Here is an 18,002-nt window from a genome sequence, read left to right on the forward strand (position 1 = left end):
CCAGGAAGGATTACTAATGGCCTAGACCCTTCAGGAATCAAGGTCTGGATTACCTCACCAGGCAAAAAATCATGACCAGCTGAAGTGCTTGTTGAAAGTGAAGGGAATACAGAGTGGGTAGAAGACAGTTATAAATATAAGCTACAATCACATGACAGAAATGAGGACTGTTATTGTCAAGAGTACTTCCTTCTAATTTTGCAAAGAATATGTGTTTTCTTTCCTCTTTTATTTTCTTATCATATAAGATGCAGGGACTTTATATCAAAGTATTTATTGTTAATTTTACATCAGAGTATTTAAGTTATAGGATATTAAGAAGGGAAAACATTACTGAAAGACATTAACTTCTTTTCAGGGGAAGGTGTTAGTGCATTTTCAGTTGCGCACAGGATAACCATATCATGTTAGGCAGAATTATGACCTTGTTGCTGTCTTTATGTAAATAAGTATGGTTTAAGGAGATGCACATGGTTGTGAAGTTGACAAGGGTTGGACTTATCATGGTTAATTTTTTGTGTCAACTTGACTAGGCCACGGGGTCCAGATTAAAACATTACTTCTGGGTGTTTCTGAGGGTGCTTCCAGAATACTTAGTACATTGCCCTCTCAATGTCATTGGGCATCATCCAATCCACTGAGGGCCTGAACAGAACAAAAAGTGGAAGATACATTCCCTTGCTGCCTGCCTGAGCTGGGACATCGGTTTTCTCCTACCCTTGGACTGGAATTCACACCATCAGCTTCCCTGGCTCTTAGGCCTTTGAACTTGAACTAGAATTACACCACTAGCTTTCCTACAGAGGGTAGATCATGGGACTTATTATCCTTCATAATGACATGAGTCAATTATTCTCAATAAAACTATGTATGTGTCTTACTGATTGTTTCTCTGGAGAAATATATTCTCTGAGTAATATAGGGTAAATTTTACAAATAAGATTAAATATATTGATTTATAAGTTTTATTGTTCTTTGGGTTTTGGTCCATTTCAAATTTGACCCATTATAGCTTCTGCAATTTAACTCTTTTTTGGTTGTTATTTCTACCATTTCCAATTTTTTTTGGTTCAAATTTATTTATTTCTTCTTGTTTCAAATCTTTGCAGATCTAAATATGGTCAGGAAAGTGATACTTATGTCAGTGTTTAGTCTACTAAAAATTTTGCCAAGTCAGATTTACCTCTAAGTTTTGGTTTTTATTACTAACAGCCTATGACATTTCTCAAGCAAGCTGGTAGAATAATGGAATAATGTTAACATTAATCCTAATAATAGGTACCATTGAGCACTCATTATGTGCCAGGTATTACTGTAGAGTATCAACTTCCTTAAGTCTCAGCAAGCCTCTATTATACACAGAACTAAAGAAGTACCCTGATTAAGTATACACAACCAGTGAGTGGAAGAACTGGCATCAAAGTGGCAATGTTAACATATGCTGCTGTGGACTGTAAACTACCTGTTTCAGTGTTTGGGTTTTTTGTTGTTTTTTTTTTTTTTCATTTTACACAGGAAAAAAGAAAATGTTATTTATAAAACAGAGGTTTGTTTGTTGAAGCCTTTTAACTCACTCACACTGGAAAAGGAGATGTCAGGAAAGGTGACTGGCACTACAAAGCCTGGAAAAAAAAAAAAAAAAACTGCAGCTAATGTGGGTATTGTCACTTCCTTACCAGGACAAGTGCCATGAGGGGTAGAGGCTGTGAAACAGGTGAACACTGTGAGGCAAAACTTCCTAGTTCCATGTCTATTTAGGAGAACTGAGCATGGCTGGTCTACCTCATTCTATAATTTTTCCAGACCAAATAGACAAAGAAAAAACAAAAAACTAAAATCCTAAAACCAACAACAGCAAAAACTTAAATATAAACCAAAACAAAAACTGGACTTTCATGAAGTTGACTTGAGATCAGGAAAAGAATGATCAACTTTTGAGAGGAAGGAAGAGAAACATCAAAGCCAAGTTCAGAGGTTTAACAGCACCTATCACACTGTGTCCAAACCTTGACCATTTCTGATACAGCTGTTCTGTTTTAAAATGTTCCTCTTCCACTCACTATAAACCTGGTTTTAAAGTTTATGGTAACAACAAAGATGATAGCGACTTGTATCTACTGAGTGTTCATTAAGTGGCAGGCACACCTTAAGTGCATTGTATTCTCACCTAACTTTCACTACAACCTCTACTTTCCTAATAAGGAAACTAAAAAGTCACACAGCAATTGGCAGTTCTGTTAATTGGGAGTATGGACTACAGAGCCCATGTTCTTAATCTTTAAGCCACATAAGGGTTGAAATATTATTAAGGCAATTAATATACTGTTTTAATATGTACTGTTCTAAGAATTAACGGTATAGTATTAAAAATATAAGTATCTTGGGGCGCCTGGGTGTCTCTGTCGGCTAAGTGTCCGACTTCAGCTCAGGTCATGATCTCACAGCTCGTGAGTTCAAGTCCTGCATCGGGCTCTGTGCTGACAGCTCAGAGCCTGGAGCCTGTTTCAGATTCTGTGTCTCCCTCTCTCTCTGCCCCTCCCCTGTTCATGCTCTGTCTCTCTCTGTCTCAAAAATAAACGTTAAAAAAAAAATTTTTTTTTTTTTTAAATATAAGCATCTTGGGGCACCTGGGTGGCTTAGTTGGTTAAGTGTCCAACTCCTGATTTCTGCTCAGGTCATGATCTCACGAATTGTGGGATCAAGGCCAGCACTGGGGTCTGCACTGAGCATGGAGCCTATTTGGGATTCTCTCTCCCTCCCTCCCTCTCTCTGGCCTTCCCCCGCTCTTATCTCTGTAAATAAATAAATAAACATTTAAAAATATATAAGCATCTAAAAATAATGTAAACATCTCACATAACGTTCTTATAACAAATTCTTACGGGGGCATGGGTAGCTTAGTCAGTTAAGCAACCGACCCTTGATACTGGCTGGGGCCATGATCTCACAGGATTGAGGCCCCTGTCAGACTCTGCAATAAAAAGCGCAGAACCTGCTTAGGATTCTCTCTCTCCCTTTGCTCCTCCCCCACTCACATTCTCTCTCTCCCTCAAAATAAATTAAAATCATTCAAAAAATCTTAAAAAAAAATAAAAAATAAAAAATTCTTAGAAAAGTGTATTTCATATTCACATTCGTAACCTGGACAAATATATGGTTTATCAAATGAAAACTGCTACAGTTATGATGGCTGGTAAGTCAGCAAGCGACAATTTATTTAAAAGTCTATAAATAATGAATGACTTCTCAGGGCACCTGGGTGGCTCAGTCAGTTAAGTGTCCGACTCTTGGTTTCAGCTCAGGTCATGATCTCACAGTTTCATTAGTTTAAGCCTCGTGTCAGGCTCTGTGCTGGCACTGTGGAGCCTGCTTGAAATTTTCTCTCTCCCTCTCTCTCTGCCCCCCCAACCTCCTGCCACTCATGCTGTCTCTTGCAAAATAAATAAACTTAAAAAAAATTAAAACAAAAAATGAATGACTTCTCTACACTTATCAAGTTCACCTTTGTCAATGAATCTCAATGTTTCTGTGACACCAGCAATACCACTCCAATGAAATAGAATTTTGTTTAGTAGGTGAAGCCTCTGTTTTTCAACTCCATATGCTTTTCTGGCATTACAAAAATTACAAAAGTGAGTCGGAAAACCCTTAGTAATCTTTTTTGTTTGTATCTTGAGTAAAACAAAAAAATGAATTCTCACATTCAATGTTTGAAGACTATGTGAGTGATACAGTGAAAAGCAAAAATTTGTGTTTAGTGGAGAGGTTTATTATGAAAAAAATCCAAACTGGAAAAAGGACTGTCTACACAGATATATCAAATATCACCTGAATTTAATTATAAATCAAGCAACTGAGTTCAAAACCTGTTCATTATATGTTCTATTTAGGAACCCACACACTTCATGGAACTCTGTATTCTTTTTTGTAGTTTTTATCACAACTTTAATTAAACAATTAACTGTGTATTTTTTTTATTGTTTATTTTTGAGAGAGACAGACAGAGCATGAGGAGGGAAGGGGCAGAGAGAGGGAGACATAGAATCCAAAGCAGGCTTCAGGCTCTGAGCTGTTAGCACAGAGCCCAAAGTGGGGCTTGACCTCAAGAGCCGTGAGATCATGACCTGTGCTGAAGTTAGACACTTAACCCACTGAGCCAGCCAGGTGTCCCTGTAACTAATTTTTAAAATATCTACCTCTATATATACAAACAATGACAGCAAGTTTGGCTGATGTGCTACTGCATTGTCAGAACTAAACTGTGCTTTTTATAGTAGGTGAGCAAACAGTATTTGCTGAATAAATTAGTCAACTCTTGGTTTAAAAAACAACAACACGAAAAGTACAGCACAGGGAATATAGTCAATAATAATATAGTAACTTTGCATGGTGACAGATAACTACACTTATTGTAGTGAGCATTTCATAATGGATGGAACTGTTGAATCATCATGTACTATTGACACTAATGCCAACTACATTCTGATTAAATAACAACAACAAAACTCCCCTCTATTATATACTTTATGTTAACATGGGTAGTGGTAACTGAAGACTGCAAAAACAGCCTATAAAATCTATTTGTTTCAAAAATAACCACAATTTATACTAGCATGGAAATATGGTACATTTCTACAAAGCACCTGAAAAAACTATTACACAAGGCAAGTAGTCCAGAGTAGGAGTCTCTACCACAAAACAAAAACAGAAAGAAAAAAATTAAGTAAAAAATCATAGAAACAGACTCATAGAGAACTGGTGGTTACCAAAGGGAAGAGTGTGGGGGATGGGTGACAGAGGTAAAGAAGATCAAGCAGTACAAACGCTCAGTTACAAAATGAACAAGTCACAGGGATGAAAAGTACAGCGTAAGGAATGTAGTCAATAATACTGTAATACACTTTTATTGTGGGTAAGCATTTTGTAATGTATAGAATTCCTGAATCATGAGGTTGTACACCTGAAGCTAACTTAATGTGTCAACTGTACTTCAATTTAAAAAAGAATCTGTATCTTGCTCTCAGCTTCAGCATGTGAATCCCAAAAAAGTCTGTAACTTCCTCTACCACATGCTCCAAATAGTTATTTTTTAAAAATCCAAGCAATATGGATGTACTATTTAAAGATCTACCACACTGAATATTTTTTTGAATAATTGATGTATCCTTTTAAAATGACTTGTTCCCAACATCTTAAAAGTTATATACATCCCTGGGGCTCAGTCGGTTAAGTGTCCAACTCTTGATTTTGGCTCAGTTCATGATCTCAAGGTTACTGAGTTTAAGCCCTATCAGGTTCTGTACTGACAGTGCAGAGCCTGCTTGGGATTCTCTCGCGCGCTCTCTTTCTGTCAAAAAAAACAAACTAAAAAAAAAAATTAAGAAATCATATATATCCTTTAAGGTGGAAGTTTATCTCTGGTTATTTACACACTTAAACTGCAAGATTCTTTTCTTAATGCGGAAAAAAAAAGTTAAGAAAACAATTACTTCCATGATGGTGGATGCTCATTTATTAAGCTGATAACTACTGTAAAACATTTAATCTAGACTAAGGTCACAATTAGTTTTGGAAGAAAACTTTTGTCCAGATTTACAAGCATACTGATGAAAAGTGTTAAAAGTTTACTAAATGTGTAAAGTCATTACTCTATTTGAATTTTTAGACTTATGTAAACTTACCAAATATTACAAATTAATTGGCTTTTTCTTAAAATGTCACTGAAGTAGAGCTAAATCATGTTTAGAATGCAGGAAGAGATGTTAAACATTAACTTCCATATTCATAAAGAAAAGCAAACCTACTAGATAATCAGGTATCGGGTAATTCCTACTAATGCTGCTGAACAAATACTTTCTCTAAAATAAATTGTGCAGATTTCACAACTTCCACTGAGAAACTGGTAGTCTTTAGTTTATTAACCTTTTTTTTTTTTTTAATTTTTTTTTCAACATTTATTTTTGGGACAGAGAGAGACAGAGCATGAACGGGGGAGGGGCAGAGAGAGAGGGAGACACAGAATCGGAAACAGGCTCCAGGCTCTGAGCCGTCAGCCCAGAGCCTGACGCGGGGCTCGAACTCACGGACCGCGAGATCGTGACCTGGCTGAAGTCGGACGCTTAACCGACTGCGCCACCCAGGCGCCCCTAGTTTATTAACCTTTATTCATGTGTTCAATTTAAGTAAGGTTAGTTTTTATTCTTCAAATCAAACCCTTGGCTCTTAAAAGTATCACATAATTCTTTCATGCTTTCTTCTAGAATTACAGCAAAAGGAAGGAATGTCAGAAGAAATCTTTTCTAGCTTCCCCTTAAGAACTTCCTAGTACAAAGATCCCAAGAACTTCAAATTGCAGTCATTTCAGCACTCAGCAGCTTTAACTATTACAATTCTTCTTGTTTATGCTTGATCCTAACCAACAGACTGCTGGACAAAATTACTTACTCAGAATAAAATGAATGATAAGCACTTATGTGTAAGCCAAAAAAGCTTTTTTTTTTTTTTTAATTTTTTTTTTCAACATTTATTTATTTTTGGGACAGAGAGAGACTGAGCATGAACGGGGGAGGGACAGAGAGAGAGGGAGACACAGAATCGGAAACAGGCTCCAGGCTCTGAGCCATCAGCCCAGAGCCTGATGCGGGGCTCGAACTCACGGACCGCGAGATCGTGACCTGGCTGAAGTCGGACGCTTAACCGACTGCGCCACCCAGGCGCCCCCAAAAAAGCTTTTATATAGACCAAGCAAGACTCAAAGACAGTGGTTATCAGGATATATTATTTAACAAATACATCATGCCCCCCTACACTCAAAAGGGACAGAGTCAAACATACAATTGTATGAAATATCATTGGATCACTTCTACTTCTATGGGCTTCCTGGAAAAACTGACATGAAACATGTAAAACAAATACTTAAAGGAACAGTTTAATCTTAATGCTTTGGTTTTATCTTATAGATGATTTAATATGCAATATTTAATTAGTATTACTAAATACTAAATATTAAATTTTATTTAGTGTACTAAATGCTAAATTTGGTAATAAATTCACTCGATCATTTCTGAAAACCAACACTATCAAGTTCAAACTATCAAGGTCCAGCATAAAATGAAATCAATGACCTGTCAAAGATAATCATTCAGTAATTATGTACTACAGAAATGCTTTCTGAAGAACATCAATGATCAAAATTAATTAAAAATAAAGTTAACTTTTAAAAACTGCTAAGAAGTTTAATATATATAGGGGTGCCTGAGTGGCTCAGTTAAGCATGTGACTTCAGCTCAGGTCATGATATCACAGCTCGAGTGTTTGAGCCCGCGTTGGACTCTGTACTGACAGCTCAGAGACGGGAGCCTGCTTCAAATTCTGTGTCTCCCTCTCTCTCTGCATCTCCCCCACTCATGCTCTTTCTCTCCTTCAAAAATAAACAAACATTTGAAAAAAGTTTAATATATGTATGTATGTGTGTGTGTGTATATATATTATTGCTAAATAAGAATGGCATATCACTATAACAATAGCATTAAAAATCACTAAAAATTATATGAAACATTAAACACAAGTCCATGAAGCTGGAGAGTCCATCGTGAATGAGTAAAAGAGATTAGAGAGGAAGAAAGAGAAAAGTCTCTTTATAGAGGAACATTAGCTAATAAGTATAGAAAAAATGAGAAAATATGAAAATCACCTTTTGGAAACTCAGTCAGTAGATGCTAAAACTATCACGTACAAGGTGAATAGAGGACAAGAGACTTATTTGGTACCAAAGTATTTTCCAATAGATTACTTAATAGTCGCAAAGAAGAAACCTTATCTTTACAAGGCAGAGTCTGTGGTAACCAAACAGCAAGGTAATCAATCTTGGTATTACTAATAATGGGAACAACTTATGTTATGTGCTTCCTGACTCAGGGCAAAGTCACATTACCTGTCATCTAGATGTTAAAACTGTTTAACTGAATCTAATTAAAGGAAATATAACACCATGAAGAACAGCTCTAGAATATAAGACAACTTGGCTGTATCAGTCAGAAGTCAAGGTTACCCCTAACATTGATTACTATTTCTTCTCTACTGTTTCTTCTCTCTTTAGTCTAGAGAGAAAGTTTATCAGTCTAGAAAGAAGTTTATCAACTTTATTAATGATTTTGAAGAACGAGCATTTGGTTTCATGGATTTTCTCTATTTTTGTTTTGTGCTGTTTTCAATTACACTGGTTTCTACTCTTTTTATTTCTTATTCTTTCTACCTGCTTTAGGTAGAATTTCCTCTTCTAGGTCTAGTTTCTTAACCTTAGAATATTGGTTTGAGACTTATTTCCTTTCCTAACATAAGCATTCAATGCTATAAGTTTTCCACTACATACTGCTTTAGGTGAATCCTACAAATTTTGATAATGTTGTGCCTTCATTTTCATTTAATTCAATATGTTCTAATTTCCTTTGAGATTTTTCTGACACATGGATAAAAATGCATTAACTTCCAAACATTTGGGGGATTTTCCAGATATCTATTATTAATTTCTAACTGAATGCTGTTAGTCAAAGAAGATACCTAGTATGATTCCATTTACTCTAAATTTTATGGCCCAGAATATGATCTATCTTTGTAAATGTTCTACGTGAACTTGAAAATAATATGTATTCTGCTGTTATTAGGTAAAATGTTCCATAAATGCCAAGTAGGTCAAGTTAGTTGATAATGTTGCATAGTTCTTCTATACCCATACAGATATTCCAGTTACTCATTTCATAATTACTGAGACACAGAAGTACTGAAGACTCCAACTACAACTGTGGATTTGTCCACTTCACCTTTCAGTTCTACCAGTTCAGCTTCACACTCCTCTGTTGTTAGGAGCACACGTGTTAGGAAACATACACTCCTAAATATATACAATCCTAATTAAGATTGTTAGGTCTTTGTGAACTGACCCTACTACTACCAGGAAATCTTTGTTCTAGGAACTATTCCTTGTTCTGAAGTCTACTTTATGTGATATTAATACAGACACTCCAGCTTTCTTCTGCTCAGTGTTTGCATGGTATATTTTTATACTTTTCCCCCAATTGTATTTAGTATATTGTGTACAACAGTTATAGGCAGACCATAAGGATGATCCTTCACTCTTGAAAATTCACTTGAGGGAGAGTCACCCTCATTAGCTATTATGCCATATACATTTCCAATTTCTGTCTCAATGCAACCACAACTCTTGATAAAAACAAGCCCAACCCCAGCCCTGAGGGAGCTCAATCTTCTCAGGCTCCTCATACAAGTTAGCTCACTTGCTTCTGGTCCTACCCTGACCTTAACGAATGGGTTCCAGCGCTGGGATGTTATACATTCTCCTGAATTCCCACCTTCTACTGCAACCATTCAAACTAAGTGTGTTATTTTCTTGAGACTTCTACCTTCATTTCCATAGTCTCTTTTTCTTCATAGAATTTATTGAGGCAAAATCCAAATAAGTATTTTAAAGTGAACAATTCAGTGACATTTAGGACATTCAAAATGTTGTGCAACTATCAATTCTATCTAGTTCTAAAATACTTCCATCAGTCCAAGTAAAACCTCTTACCTATCAAGCAGTTTCTCACTCCTTTCCCACCCAAACCTTCTGGCAAATACCAATTTGCCTTCTATCTCTATGGATTTATCTAGTCTGGATATTTCATATAAATGGCATCATACAATATGTGATCTTTGTGTCTGGCTTCTTTCACTTAGCTTAAGATTTTGGAGTTTCATCCATAGTATAGCATGTATAAGTATTTTATTCCTTTCTGTGGCTGAGTAATAGTCCATTGTGTGCATATACCACAATTTGTTTATCCATTCAATGATAGACCTTTGGGCTATATCCGTTTTATGAACAGTGTTGCTACAAATATGTGTACACATGATTGTTTTAAATAGAAGTTTTCCATTCTTTTGGGAAATTGAACTGTGGGTCACATGATAATTCTACGTTTAACTTTTTGAGGAACCACTAATTTCCACAGCAGCTGTTTCTCGATCTCCTTGCCAACATTTGTTATATTCCGGCTTTTTATTATAGCTATCTTAGTGAGTGTGACACAGTATCTCATCATGATACTGATCTGCATTTCCCTAATGACTAATAATGATATTGAGTGTCCTGTTATATACTTGTCCATTTGTATATCTTCTTTGGAGAAAGGTCTATTTAACTCCTTTTTTCATTAAAAAAATTTTTTTATTGAGGCACAATTGACATATATCAGTTGTGTGAATGTAATGATTCACTATTTATGTTTTGAAATGATCACCATGCTAAGTCTAGTTAGTATCTGTCACCATATGGTTACACAATTTTTCTCGTGTTGAGAACTCTTAAGACCTACTCTCTTAGCTTTTAAATATGCAATAACTACGGTCACCATGATGTATATTAAATCCCCATGACTCAATTGTAACTGGGAATTTATAACTTTTGACTGCTCTTCATCTCATTTCATCTTCCCTCTCCCCACCTCTGACAACCACCAATCTGTTCTCTTTATCTATGAGTTGTTTTTTTTTTTAAGATTCCACCTATAAGTGAGATCACAAGGTATTTGTCTATTATTTGTTTCTTTTAGCATAATGTCCTCAAGGTCCATTCATGTTGTTGTAAATGTCAAGATTTCATTCTTTTTCTGTAGCTGAAAAATATTCCTGTTTAGGGGCGCCTGGGTGGCTTGGTCAGTTAAGCGTCCGACTTCGGCTCAGGTCATGATCTCACGGTCCGTGAGTTCAAGCCCCGCGTCGGGCTCTGTGCTGACAGCTCAGAGCCTGGAGCCTGTTTCAGATTCTGTGTCTCCCTCTCTCTCTGCCCCTCCCCTGTTCATGCTCTGTCTCTCTCTGTCTCAAAAATAAATAAACGTTAAAAAAAAAATTAAAAAAAAATATTCCTGTTTATACACACACATACATACACTATTATCTTTATTCATTCATTTTTCAATAGACACTTCCATGTCTTGGTAACTGTAAATAATGTTGCAATCCTTTGCTCATTTTTAAATTGTGTTGTCTATCCACAATTTGGCTATTGTTGAGAGTGCTGCTATAAACATTGGGGTACAAGTGCCCCTATGCATCAGTACTCCTGTATCCCTTGGGTAAATTCCTAGCAGTGCTATTGCTGGGTCATAGGGTAGGTCTATTTTTAATTTTCTGAGGAACCTCCACACTACTTTCCAGAGCGGCTGCACCAATTTGCATTCCCACCAACAGTGCAAGAGGGTTCCCGTTTCTCCACATCCTCTCCAGCATCTATAGTCTCCTGATTTGTTCATTTTGGCCACTCTGACTGGCGTGAGGGGATATCTATCTGAGTGTGGTTTTGATTTGTATTTCCCTGATAAGGAGCGACGCTGAACATCTTTTCATGTGCCTGTTGGCCATCCGGATGTCTTCTTTAGAGAAGTGTCTATTCATGTTTTCTGCCCATTTCTTCACTGGGTTATTTGTTTTTCGCGTGTGGAGTTTGGTGAGCTCTTTATAGATTTTGGATACTAGCCCTTTGTCCGATATGTCATTTGCAAATATCTTTTCCCATTCCGTTGGTTGCCTTTTAGTTTTGTTGGTTGTTTCCTTTGCTGTGCAGAAGCTTTTTATCTTCATAAGGTCCCAGTAATTCACTTTTGCTTTTAATTCCCTTGCCTTTGGGGATGTGTCGAGTAAGAGATTGCTACGGCTGAGGCCAGAGAGGTCTTTTCCTGCTTTCTCCTCTAGGGTTTTGATGGTTTCCTGTCTCACATTCAGGTCCTTTAGCCTAAATGTCCATCAACTGATGAATGGATAAAGAAGTTGTGGTTTATATACACAATGGAATACTACGTGGCAATGAGAAAGAATGAAATATGGCCTTTTGTAGCAACGTGGATGGAACTGGAGAGTGTGATGCCAAGTGAAATAAGCCATACAGAGAAAGACAGATACCATATGGTTTCACTCTTATGTGGATCTTGAGAAACTTAACAGAAACCCATGGGGGAGGGGAAGAAAAAAAAAAAAAGAGGTTAGAGTGGGAGAGAGCCAAAGCATAAGAGACTGTTAAAAACTGAGAACTGAGGGTTGATGCGGGGTGGGAGGGAGGGGAGGGTGGGTGATGGGTATTGAGGAGGGCACCTTTTGGGATGAGCACTGGGTGTTGTATGGAAACGAATTTGACAATAAATTTCATATATTGAAAAAAAATAAAAATAAAAAAATAAATTGTGTTGTCTTTTTGTTGAGTTCTAAGAGTTCTTTATATATATTCTGGATGCTAAACTCTGATCAAATACATGATTTGCATGTATTTTATACCATTCTGTGTGTTGCCCTTCCGTTTTCTGGATAATGCCCTTTGATGCCCAAAAGGTTTTAATTTTGATGGAGTCGAATTTACATGTTTCCTTTTGTTGCCCATGCTTTTGGTATCCAAGAATCTCTTGCCAAATTGCAGGTTATGAAGATTTATCCATGTGTTCTAAGATTGTTACAGTTTTAAAATCATAGAAGAGTTATTTTAAAACTATAAAATTTCTATGAAGATCATTGATCATTTTGAGGGTTTTAATTTTTTTTAACATTTATTATTGAGAGACAGAGAGAGACAGAGCAGCAGAGGCTCCACAGCTGTCAGTGCAGAGCCAGACACAGGGCTCAAACTCACGAACTGTGAGATCATGACCTGGGCTTGAACAAGAGTCAGAGGCTTATACAACTGAGCCACCAGGTGCCCCAATACTTTTTTTTTTTAGTGTTTATTTATTTTTGAGAGTGAGCAAGCAGAGGAGGGGCAAAGAGAGAGGAGGAGAGAGGATCCAATGTGGGCTCTGTGCTGACTGCAGGAAACCCAATGCAGGGCTTGAACCCACAAACCATGAGATCATGACCTGAGCCAAAGTTGGATGCTCAATCAAGCCACCCAGGTGCCCCTGACATACTTTCAAATGACTATATCTATGATGTTCTTTTAAGTCTTCTTTAGTGCAGTCTAAAAATATCCCAAGCTGCCACAGTCTTTCCTACACTGGCCATAATACAATGTGTAGACATTTCACACATGTCTCCGTATTCAAACTAGACACAACACTACAAATTTTCTGCAAGCTACTTAGAATTAAATTGGGTCATTATAGGGGTGCCTGGGTGGCTCAGTCGGTTGAGCAGCCGACTTCGGCTCAGGTCATGATTTTGCGGTCCGTGAGTTCGAGCCCCGCGTCGGGCTCTGTGCTGACAGCTCAGAGCCTGGAGCCTGTTTCGGATTCTGTGTCTCCCTCTCTCTCTGGCCCTCCCCCATTCATGCTCTGTCTCTGTCTCAAAAATAAATAAACGTTAAAAAAAAAATTAAAAAAAAATAAATTGGGTCATTATATTTCTAAGAAGACTACTTGGGATGGGGCAGGGGGTGGGTGGCAGATAAATCATATTACATTATTGGCTAATTCCCCATTTCCTGCCAATTAAAATTTCTAAGTCTTTTGTTATAGAAAGCCATCACTAAGACTTCTCTCTGAATTTTAAACTTAAGGGCAAGGCAATAGATTTCTGTGAAATACCCTTTTATTTTAGTTACTTATTCTGAATATACTTTAAATATTTTAGAATATTGATTGATTATACAACATATTGGCAACATTTCTGAAATATTTTATGTATAAAATTCTTAAACGTACCTTGTATATAAGGATTTAGGAAACATTAAAACACTTGGCTGGGGCACCTGGGTAGCTCAGTCGGTTAAGTGTTCAACTCTTGGTTTTGGATCAGGTCATGATCTCTCAAGGTCTTGTAAGTTCAAGCCCTGCATTGGGCTCTCCACGGGCAGTGAGGAGCCTGCTTGGGATTCTCTCACTCCCTCTGTGTCGGCCCCTTCCCACTCGCACAGTCTCTGTCTCTCTCAAAATAAATAAATAAACTAAGAAAGAAAGAAAGAAAGAAAGAAAGAGAGAGAGAGAGAGAGAAAGAAAGAAAGAAAGAAAGAGAAAGAAAGAAAGAAAGAAAGAAAGAAAGAAAGAAAGAAAGAAAGAAAGAAAGAAAGAGAAAGAGAGAAAGAAAGGAAACAAGAAAGCAAGCAAGCAAGCATCAATTTAGGAGACAAAAACCTCTGACATCTCTTTGCTTTAACATGAATAACCTCTTGATATGGTTAATCACCTAGAAAACCACTTAAGTTTACTATTTTATCTAAACTTGGCTAGAAAGATAAGATGGGAGTGCCAAATAACTCTTTAATGTTTTTATTTATTGGGGGGGTGGGGGGTGAGGAGCAGAGAGAGAGGGAGACAAAAGAATCCAAAGCAGACTGCAAGCTCCCAGCTGTCAGCTCAGCACTGGGCCTGACTCGCGCTCAAACTCATGAACCATGAGATCATGACCTGAGCTGAAGTTGGATGCTTAACCAACTGAGCCATGCAGGTGCCCTCAAATAACCTTTAAAACTGCACTTATGGAACAGTTTTTGTTTATTGCAGAAACAAAGTTAGTTTGTTATGACTTAAACATAGTGAATTCCCTTTTAGTGAATAAAAGTTATTTTTCTAATTGTTCACAAACCAGATGTCTAGGAATTTTTAATGAAGCATCATCAAGGTCATTGGTTGTCTTTTCAGGTATCTAGCCATTATTACTAAATGTTAAGAACTATATTTTGCCTGCCTCAAAGCCTTTAGTGTATCTTATTTCTAAAATCCTTTAAAGAATATTCTTATCATTTTGCAAAGTATTTTAATATCTAGGGATATGCATGCACTCCGCTTTGAAGTTGGAAATTTAACCAAGGCTCTGTTTCTTTCACCTGTTTTGTGGATCACTGCTTTATGGGTCTTTTTTTTTTTTTTTTTTTTTTTTTTTGAGAGAGAGAGAGAGAGAGAGAGAGAGAGAGAGAGAGAGAGAGAAATTAATTGAGAGAACAGGAGAGAGGGGCTGAAGTGAGAGAGAAAATTTTAACCAGGCTCCATGCTCAGTGCAGAGCCTGACTCGGGTCTCAATGCCATGACCCTGGGATCATGACCTGAGCTGAAATCGAGTCAGACACCCAACCAACTGAACAACCCAGGTGCTCTGTTTTACATTTTATTCCAGTTTAGAAGAATAACTGCCAAGTGAGAAAAAAATGGAAACAAAATCAAAATAGAGGCCTGCTTTCTACTTATTATATTTTAGCTTCACAATGAGAATTGATTTTGTCCTTGAAACAACAAAAAGATTCTTTTGTTACATTTTCAAAAGCCTCAGTTCATTCTATTTTTGCTCGCCCACTTTACTTTGTTCATTATAAACCAAATTCTGATTTTTATGTCCTATAGGTCTCAATATTTCAAAACCTATGCAAAAAAACTAGTAATCCATGATTCTAATGTTTTAGGACTGTAGCTTATGCTAATTGCAAACATAAACTTACTATCTTTCCTTGAAACAAAATCACATTACACTAATAACTCAGTTCAATTTAATCCCCAAAAGGAACCTTCAATTCTGTTTTATCTATTTTTATGCTTTGATACTGATATTTCATACAAAGGCAGAACTATTTGAGTTCCCTACTTTTTAGTATCCTTTTATCATTTTTCTATTCATTTTTCTAAACCATCTTCATTAACATAACAGAAAAAATAATTTTATGTTATTATGGTTTTTTTCAACTGCCTGTATCTTCTTTTTGCTTTTAGTTTTCTGATATTTGTAGCCAGTTGATGATGGTATTTCTTAATTTTATTGAATAAAAGTAATGTCCAACTTTGAAGTCCTTCTATTTGCCTTCCAGACCCATATAGAGTTCTAAATTTAACACAACTTTTTCTGCCCGCTCCTGTTACAATCCGACTCCTAAGAACAGAAAACTGAAACAAGAAATAGTATCTTTTCAAAAATAAACAGCTGGCTTTTCTTTTTAGCCCTCATCTCCTTAAGACCATAGCAGTCTGAATTTGAGAATGGAAAATGATGTCTAAGTTGCAAAAGATACCTGAGAATAGCTGTACAATGAGTAGTTGTTCAATATACCCTAAATTAGTTAACATATTTTTTTAATTCATTTTTTTTTTTACTTTGAAATTTCTCTCCTCTTGAAAATATGTAAGCATATACCTTAATTCCTAATTTGACATCCTGATGTAGGAAGTTAAGGCTATAGTTTTTCACAAGACAGAAATCCCCACATTATCAAAACTTTAAATGAGATAATTACACATATTCTCCACGTTGGGTGATATTTCATCTGCACCACTAACAAGAACTAGGTGGAATTAAGATTCAAAACTTTCCTGTGGCAAAATACCAGTATGAAACAGATTTCTAAAAACTAAAAAGTAGGTATGACAAACATCATTTTCTGTGACTTAAAATATAATGTAAGAAATGAAAATATTACCTATTTCTAAAAAAACTGTGTAGACAGAAAAAGACGTTAGAATGAAGAGTCTCTAGACCACAATAAGACCCTTAAGTATTACAGAATATAAAAATGATTAAGAATTCAATTAAAGTAGAAAACAAAATTACTTAAAACAGGGGCACAGAAGTTGTGCTTAAAAAAAAAAAGGGAAGGGGATGAGAAAGGTGAGAAAAGTGAGAAAAAGCACTACCAGACTCCTTACCCATTGTTGTTGGTGCTGGAGCTTCCTGATGGTATTTTCAGCTTGCTCCAGTTTAGCACTGGCCTCATCACTCTGCTGTTTGATGGTGGCCAACTCCCGTTTTATGAGGTAGTTTTCCTCAGCCTCCTGGGCTCTTGTCACTTGTCCCTTAGGACATAATTTGTGTGTGTGTAAAGCAATTTAGGACAGATTCAAGAAAGACTGCCTTTGTGAGGTTTAGTTATTTACTGTGACATGTTAAAAAAAAAAAAAAAAATCACCTCAAACAACCTAAGTAGAACAGCCTAAGTAATTATTAACCAGCAGCTCATTATCGCTCCAGCAAATTTTGGGAAACTAAATAAGAAAATTCATCTGATAATCTTAAGAATAATTCTTTCAGTCAATAAAAATTCAATTCATGCAGTATTACTGAGTTGCACATGCAGAACTAAAACTTTCAATGAATAGTAGTTAATTTCACAGAATCCACTGATTGCCATTTTGGAATAAATACTTTAAAATAAGGTTAGCTTTAAAACGTGCAAAAGGTATCTAATAAACCAAGATAATGCACCGTTATCAAAAATTAAGTTTATGCACATAATATACTGCCCCAAAAAATTATTGCTAGGAAAAATGCATGTAAAATTGCATGCATTAAAATGTGATTTTCTAGGTTTAGGGCTTCCCTTAGAAGTAAAGTTAGAGAAAATGCTAAACGAAAAAAACTATACCTGTATCAATCTATCTGCCAAGGAAGCACTTTCCTACAAAAGGAAAAATTCAGATAGAAATTTAAGAGAAAGAAATAAAATAAAGGTGCATAAAATTAGGAATAAGAAGAAACAAAGCATACCCAAATTCCATCTACTTTTCATTGTAATTAAAATGAACATATATATTTGACATTAAAGCTATTTTTTACTGTGTGTGGTGTCATCCTTAATTCTTAAGAAAAATATATCAAAATGAGGACAGACCACAGAAAACCATATGCTTCTAGAAGACCAACACAAATACCAAGAAGTTTTTCATCATTTGAGACAAGCAAATGGCTTCTTTTAAAGCATACTTTTAAGTTCTATGTTTGGAATCAGCCATATTGTCAAACCACTTAGAAGAAAGGGAGAAGGAAATTGAGTACGCAATTCCACTTATAAAGTGTGACAGCAATTTGTACAACAGCAACTTCCAAAGAAGCAAAGCAAGGAAAATATGACAAATGAAATTAATGAGCTCAACTTAATAAATTATAGCAAAAACTGAGAAAGTAAACATTTAGGTTATAGAATTTAACTGAAACCTAAGTATTTCTAGAATTCCAAGTGCTAAAGGACACACCTAGGCCATGTAAGCCGGTAGAAAGGTACTTAATTTTCTAAAGTAAAATCCAAACTTAATACTTTCCTATAGCACCTT

The 18,002-nt window shown here is 36.2% G+C and overlaps 1 protein-coding gene across 13 annotated transcripts in view; it reads right to left on the bottom strand.

Annotated features, from left to right (window-relative positions):
• Nucleotides 1-18,002, bottom strand: part of EVI5 (ecotropic viral integration site 5) — a 235,403-nt gene that overhangs the window by 97,765 nt on the left and 119,636 nt on the right. For 11 of the 13 annotated variants that reach the window (XM_086717566.1, XM_086717556.1, XM_086717559.1 and 8 more), the window contains 2 exons: nt 17,318-17,350; nt 16,602-16,748 (listed from right to left, as the gene is read on the bottom strand). The exons of the other annotated variants lie outside the window; for them this stretch is intronic. In XM_086717566.1, coding sequence (XP_086573692.1) covers nt 16,602-16,748; nt 17,318-17,350 — 180 coding nt within the window. The remainder of the gene's footprint in view (nt 1-16,601; nt 16,749-17,317; nt 17,351-18,002) is intronic. 13 annotated transcript variants of the gene reach the window in all.

This window comes from Puma concolor, chromosome C1, assembly GCF_028749965.1.
Source record: "Puma concolor isolate L17-30 chromosome C1, mPumCon1.1.hap2, whole genome shotgun sequence".
Classification (NCBI taxonomy): Eukaryota; Metazoa; Chordata; class Mammalia; order Carnivora; family Felidae; genus Puma; species Puma concolor.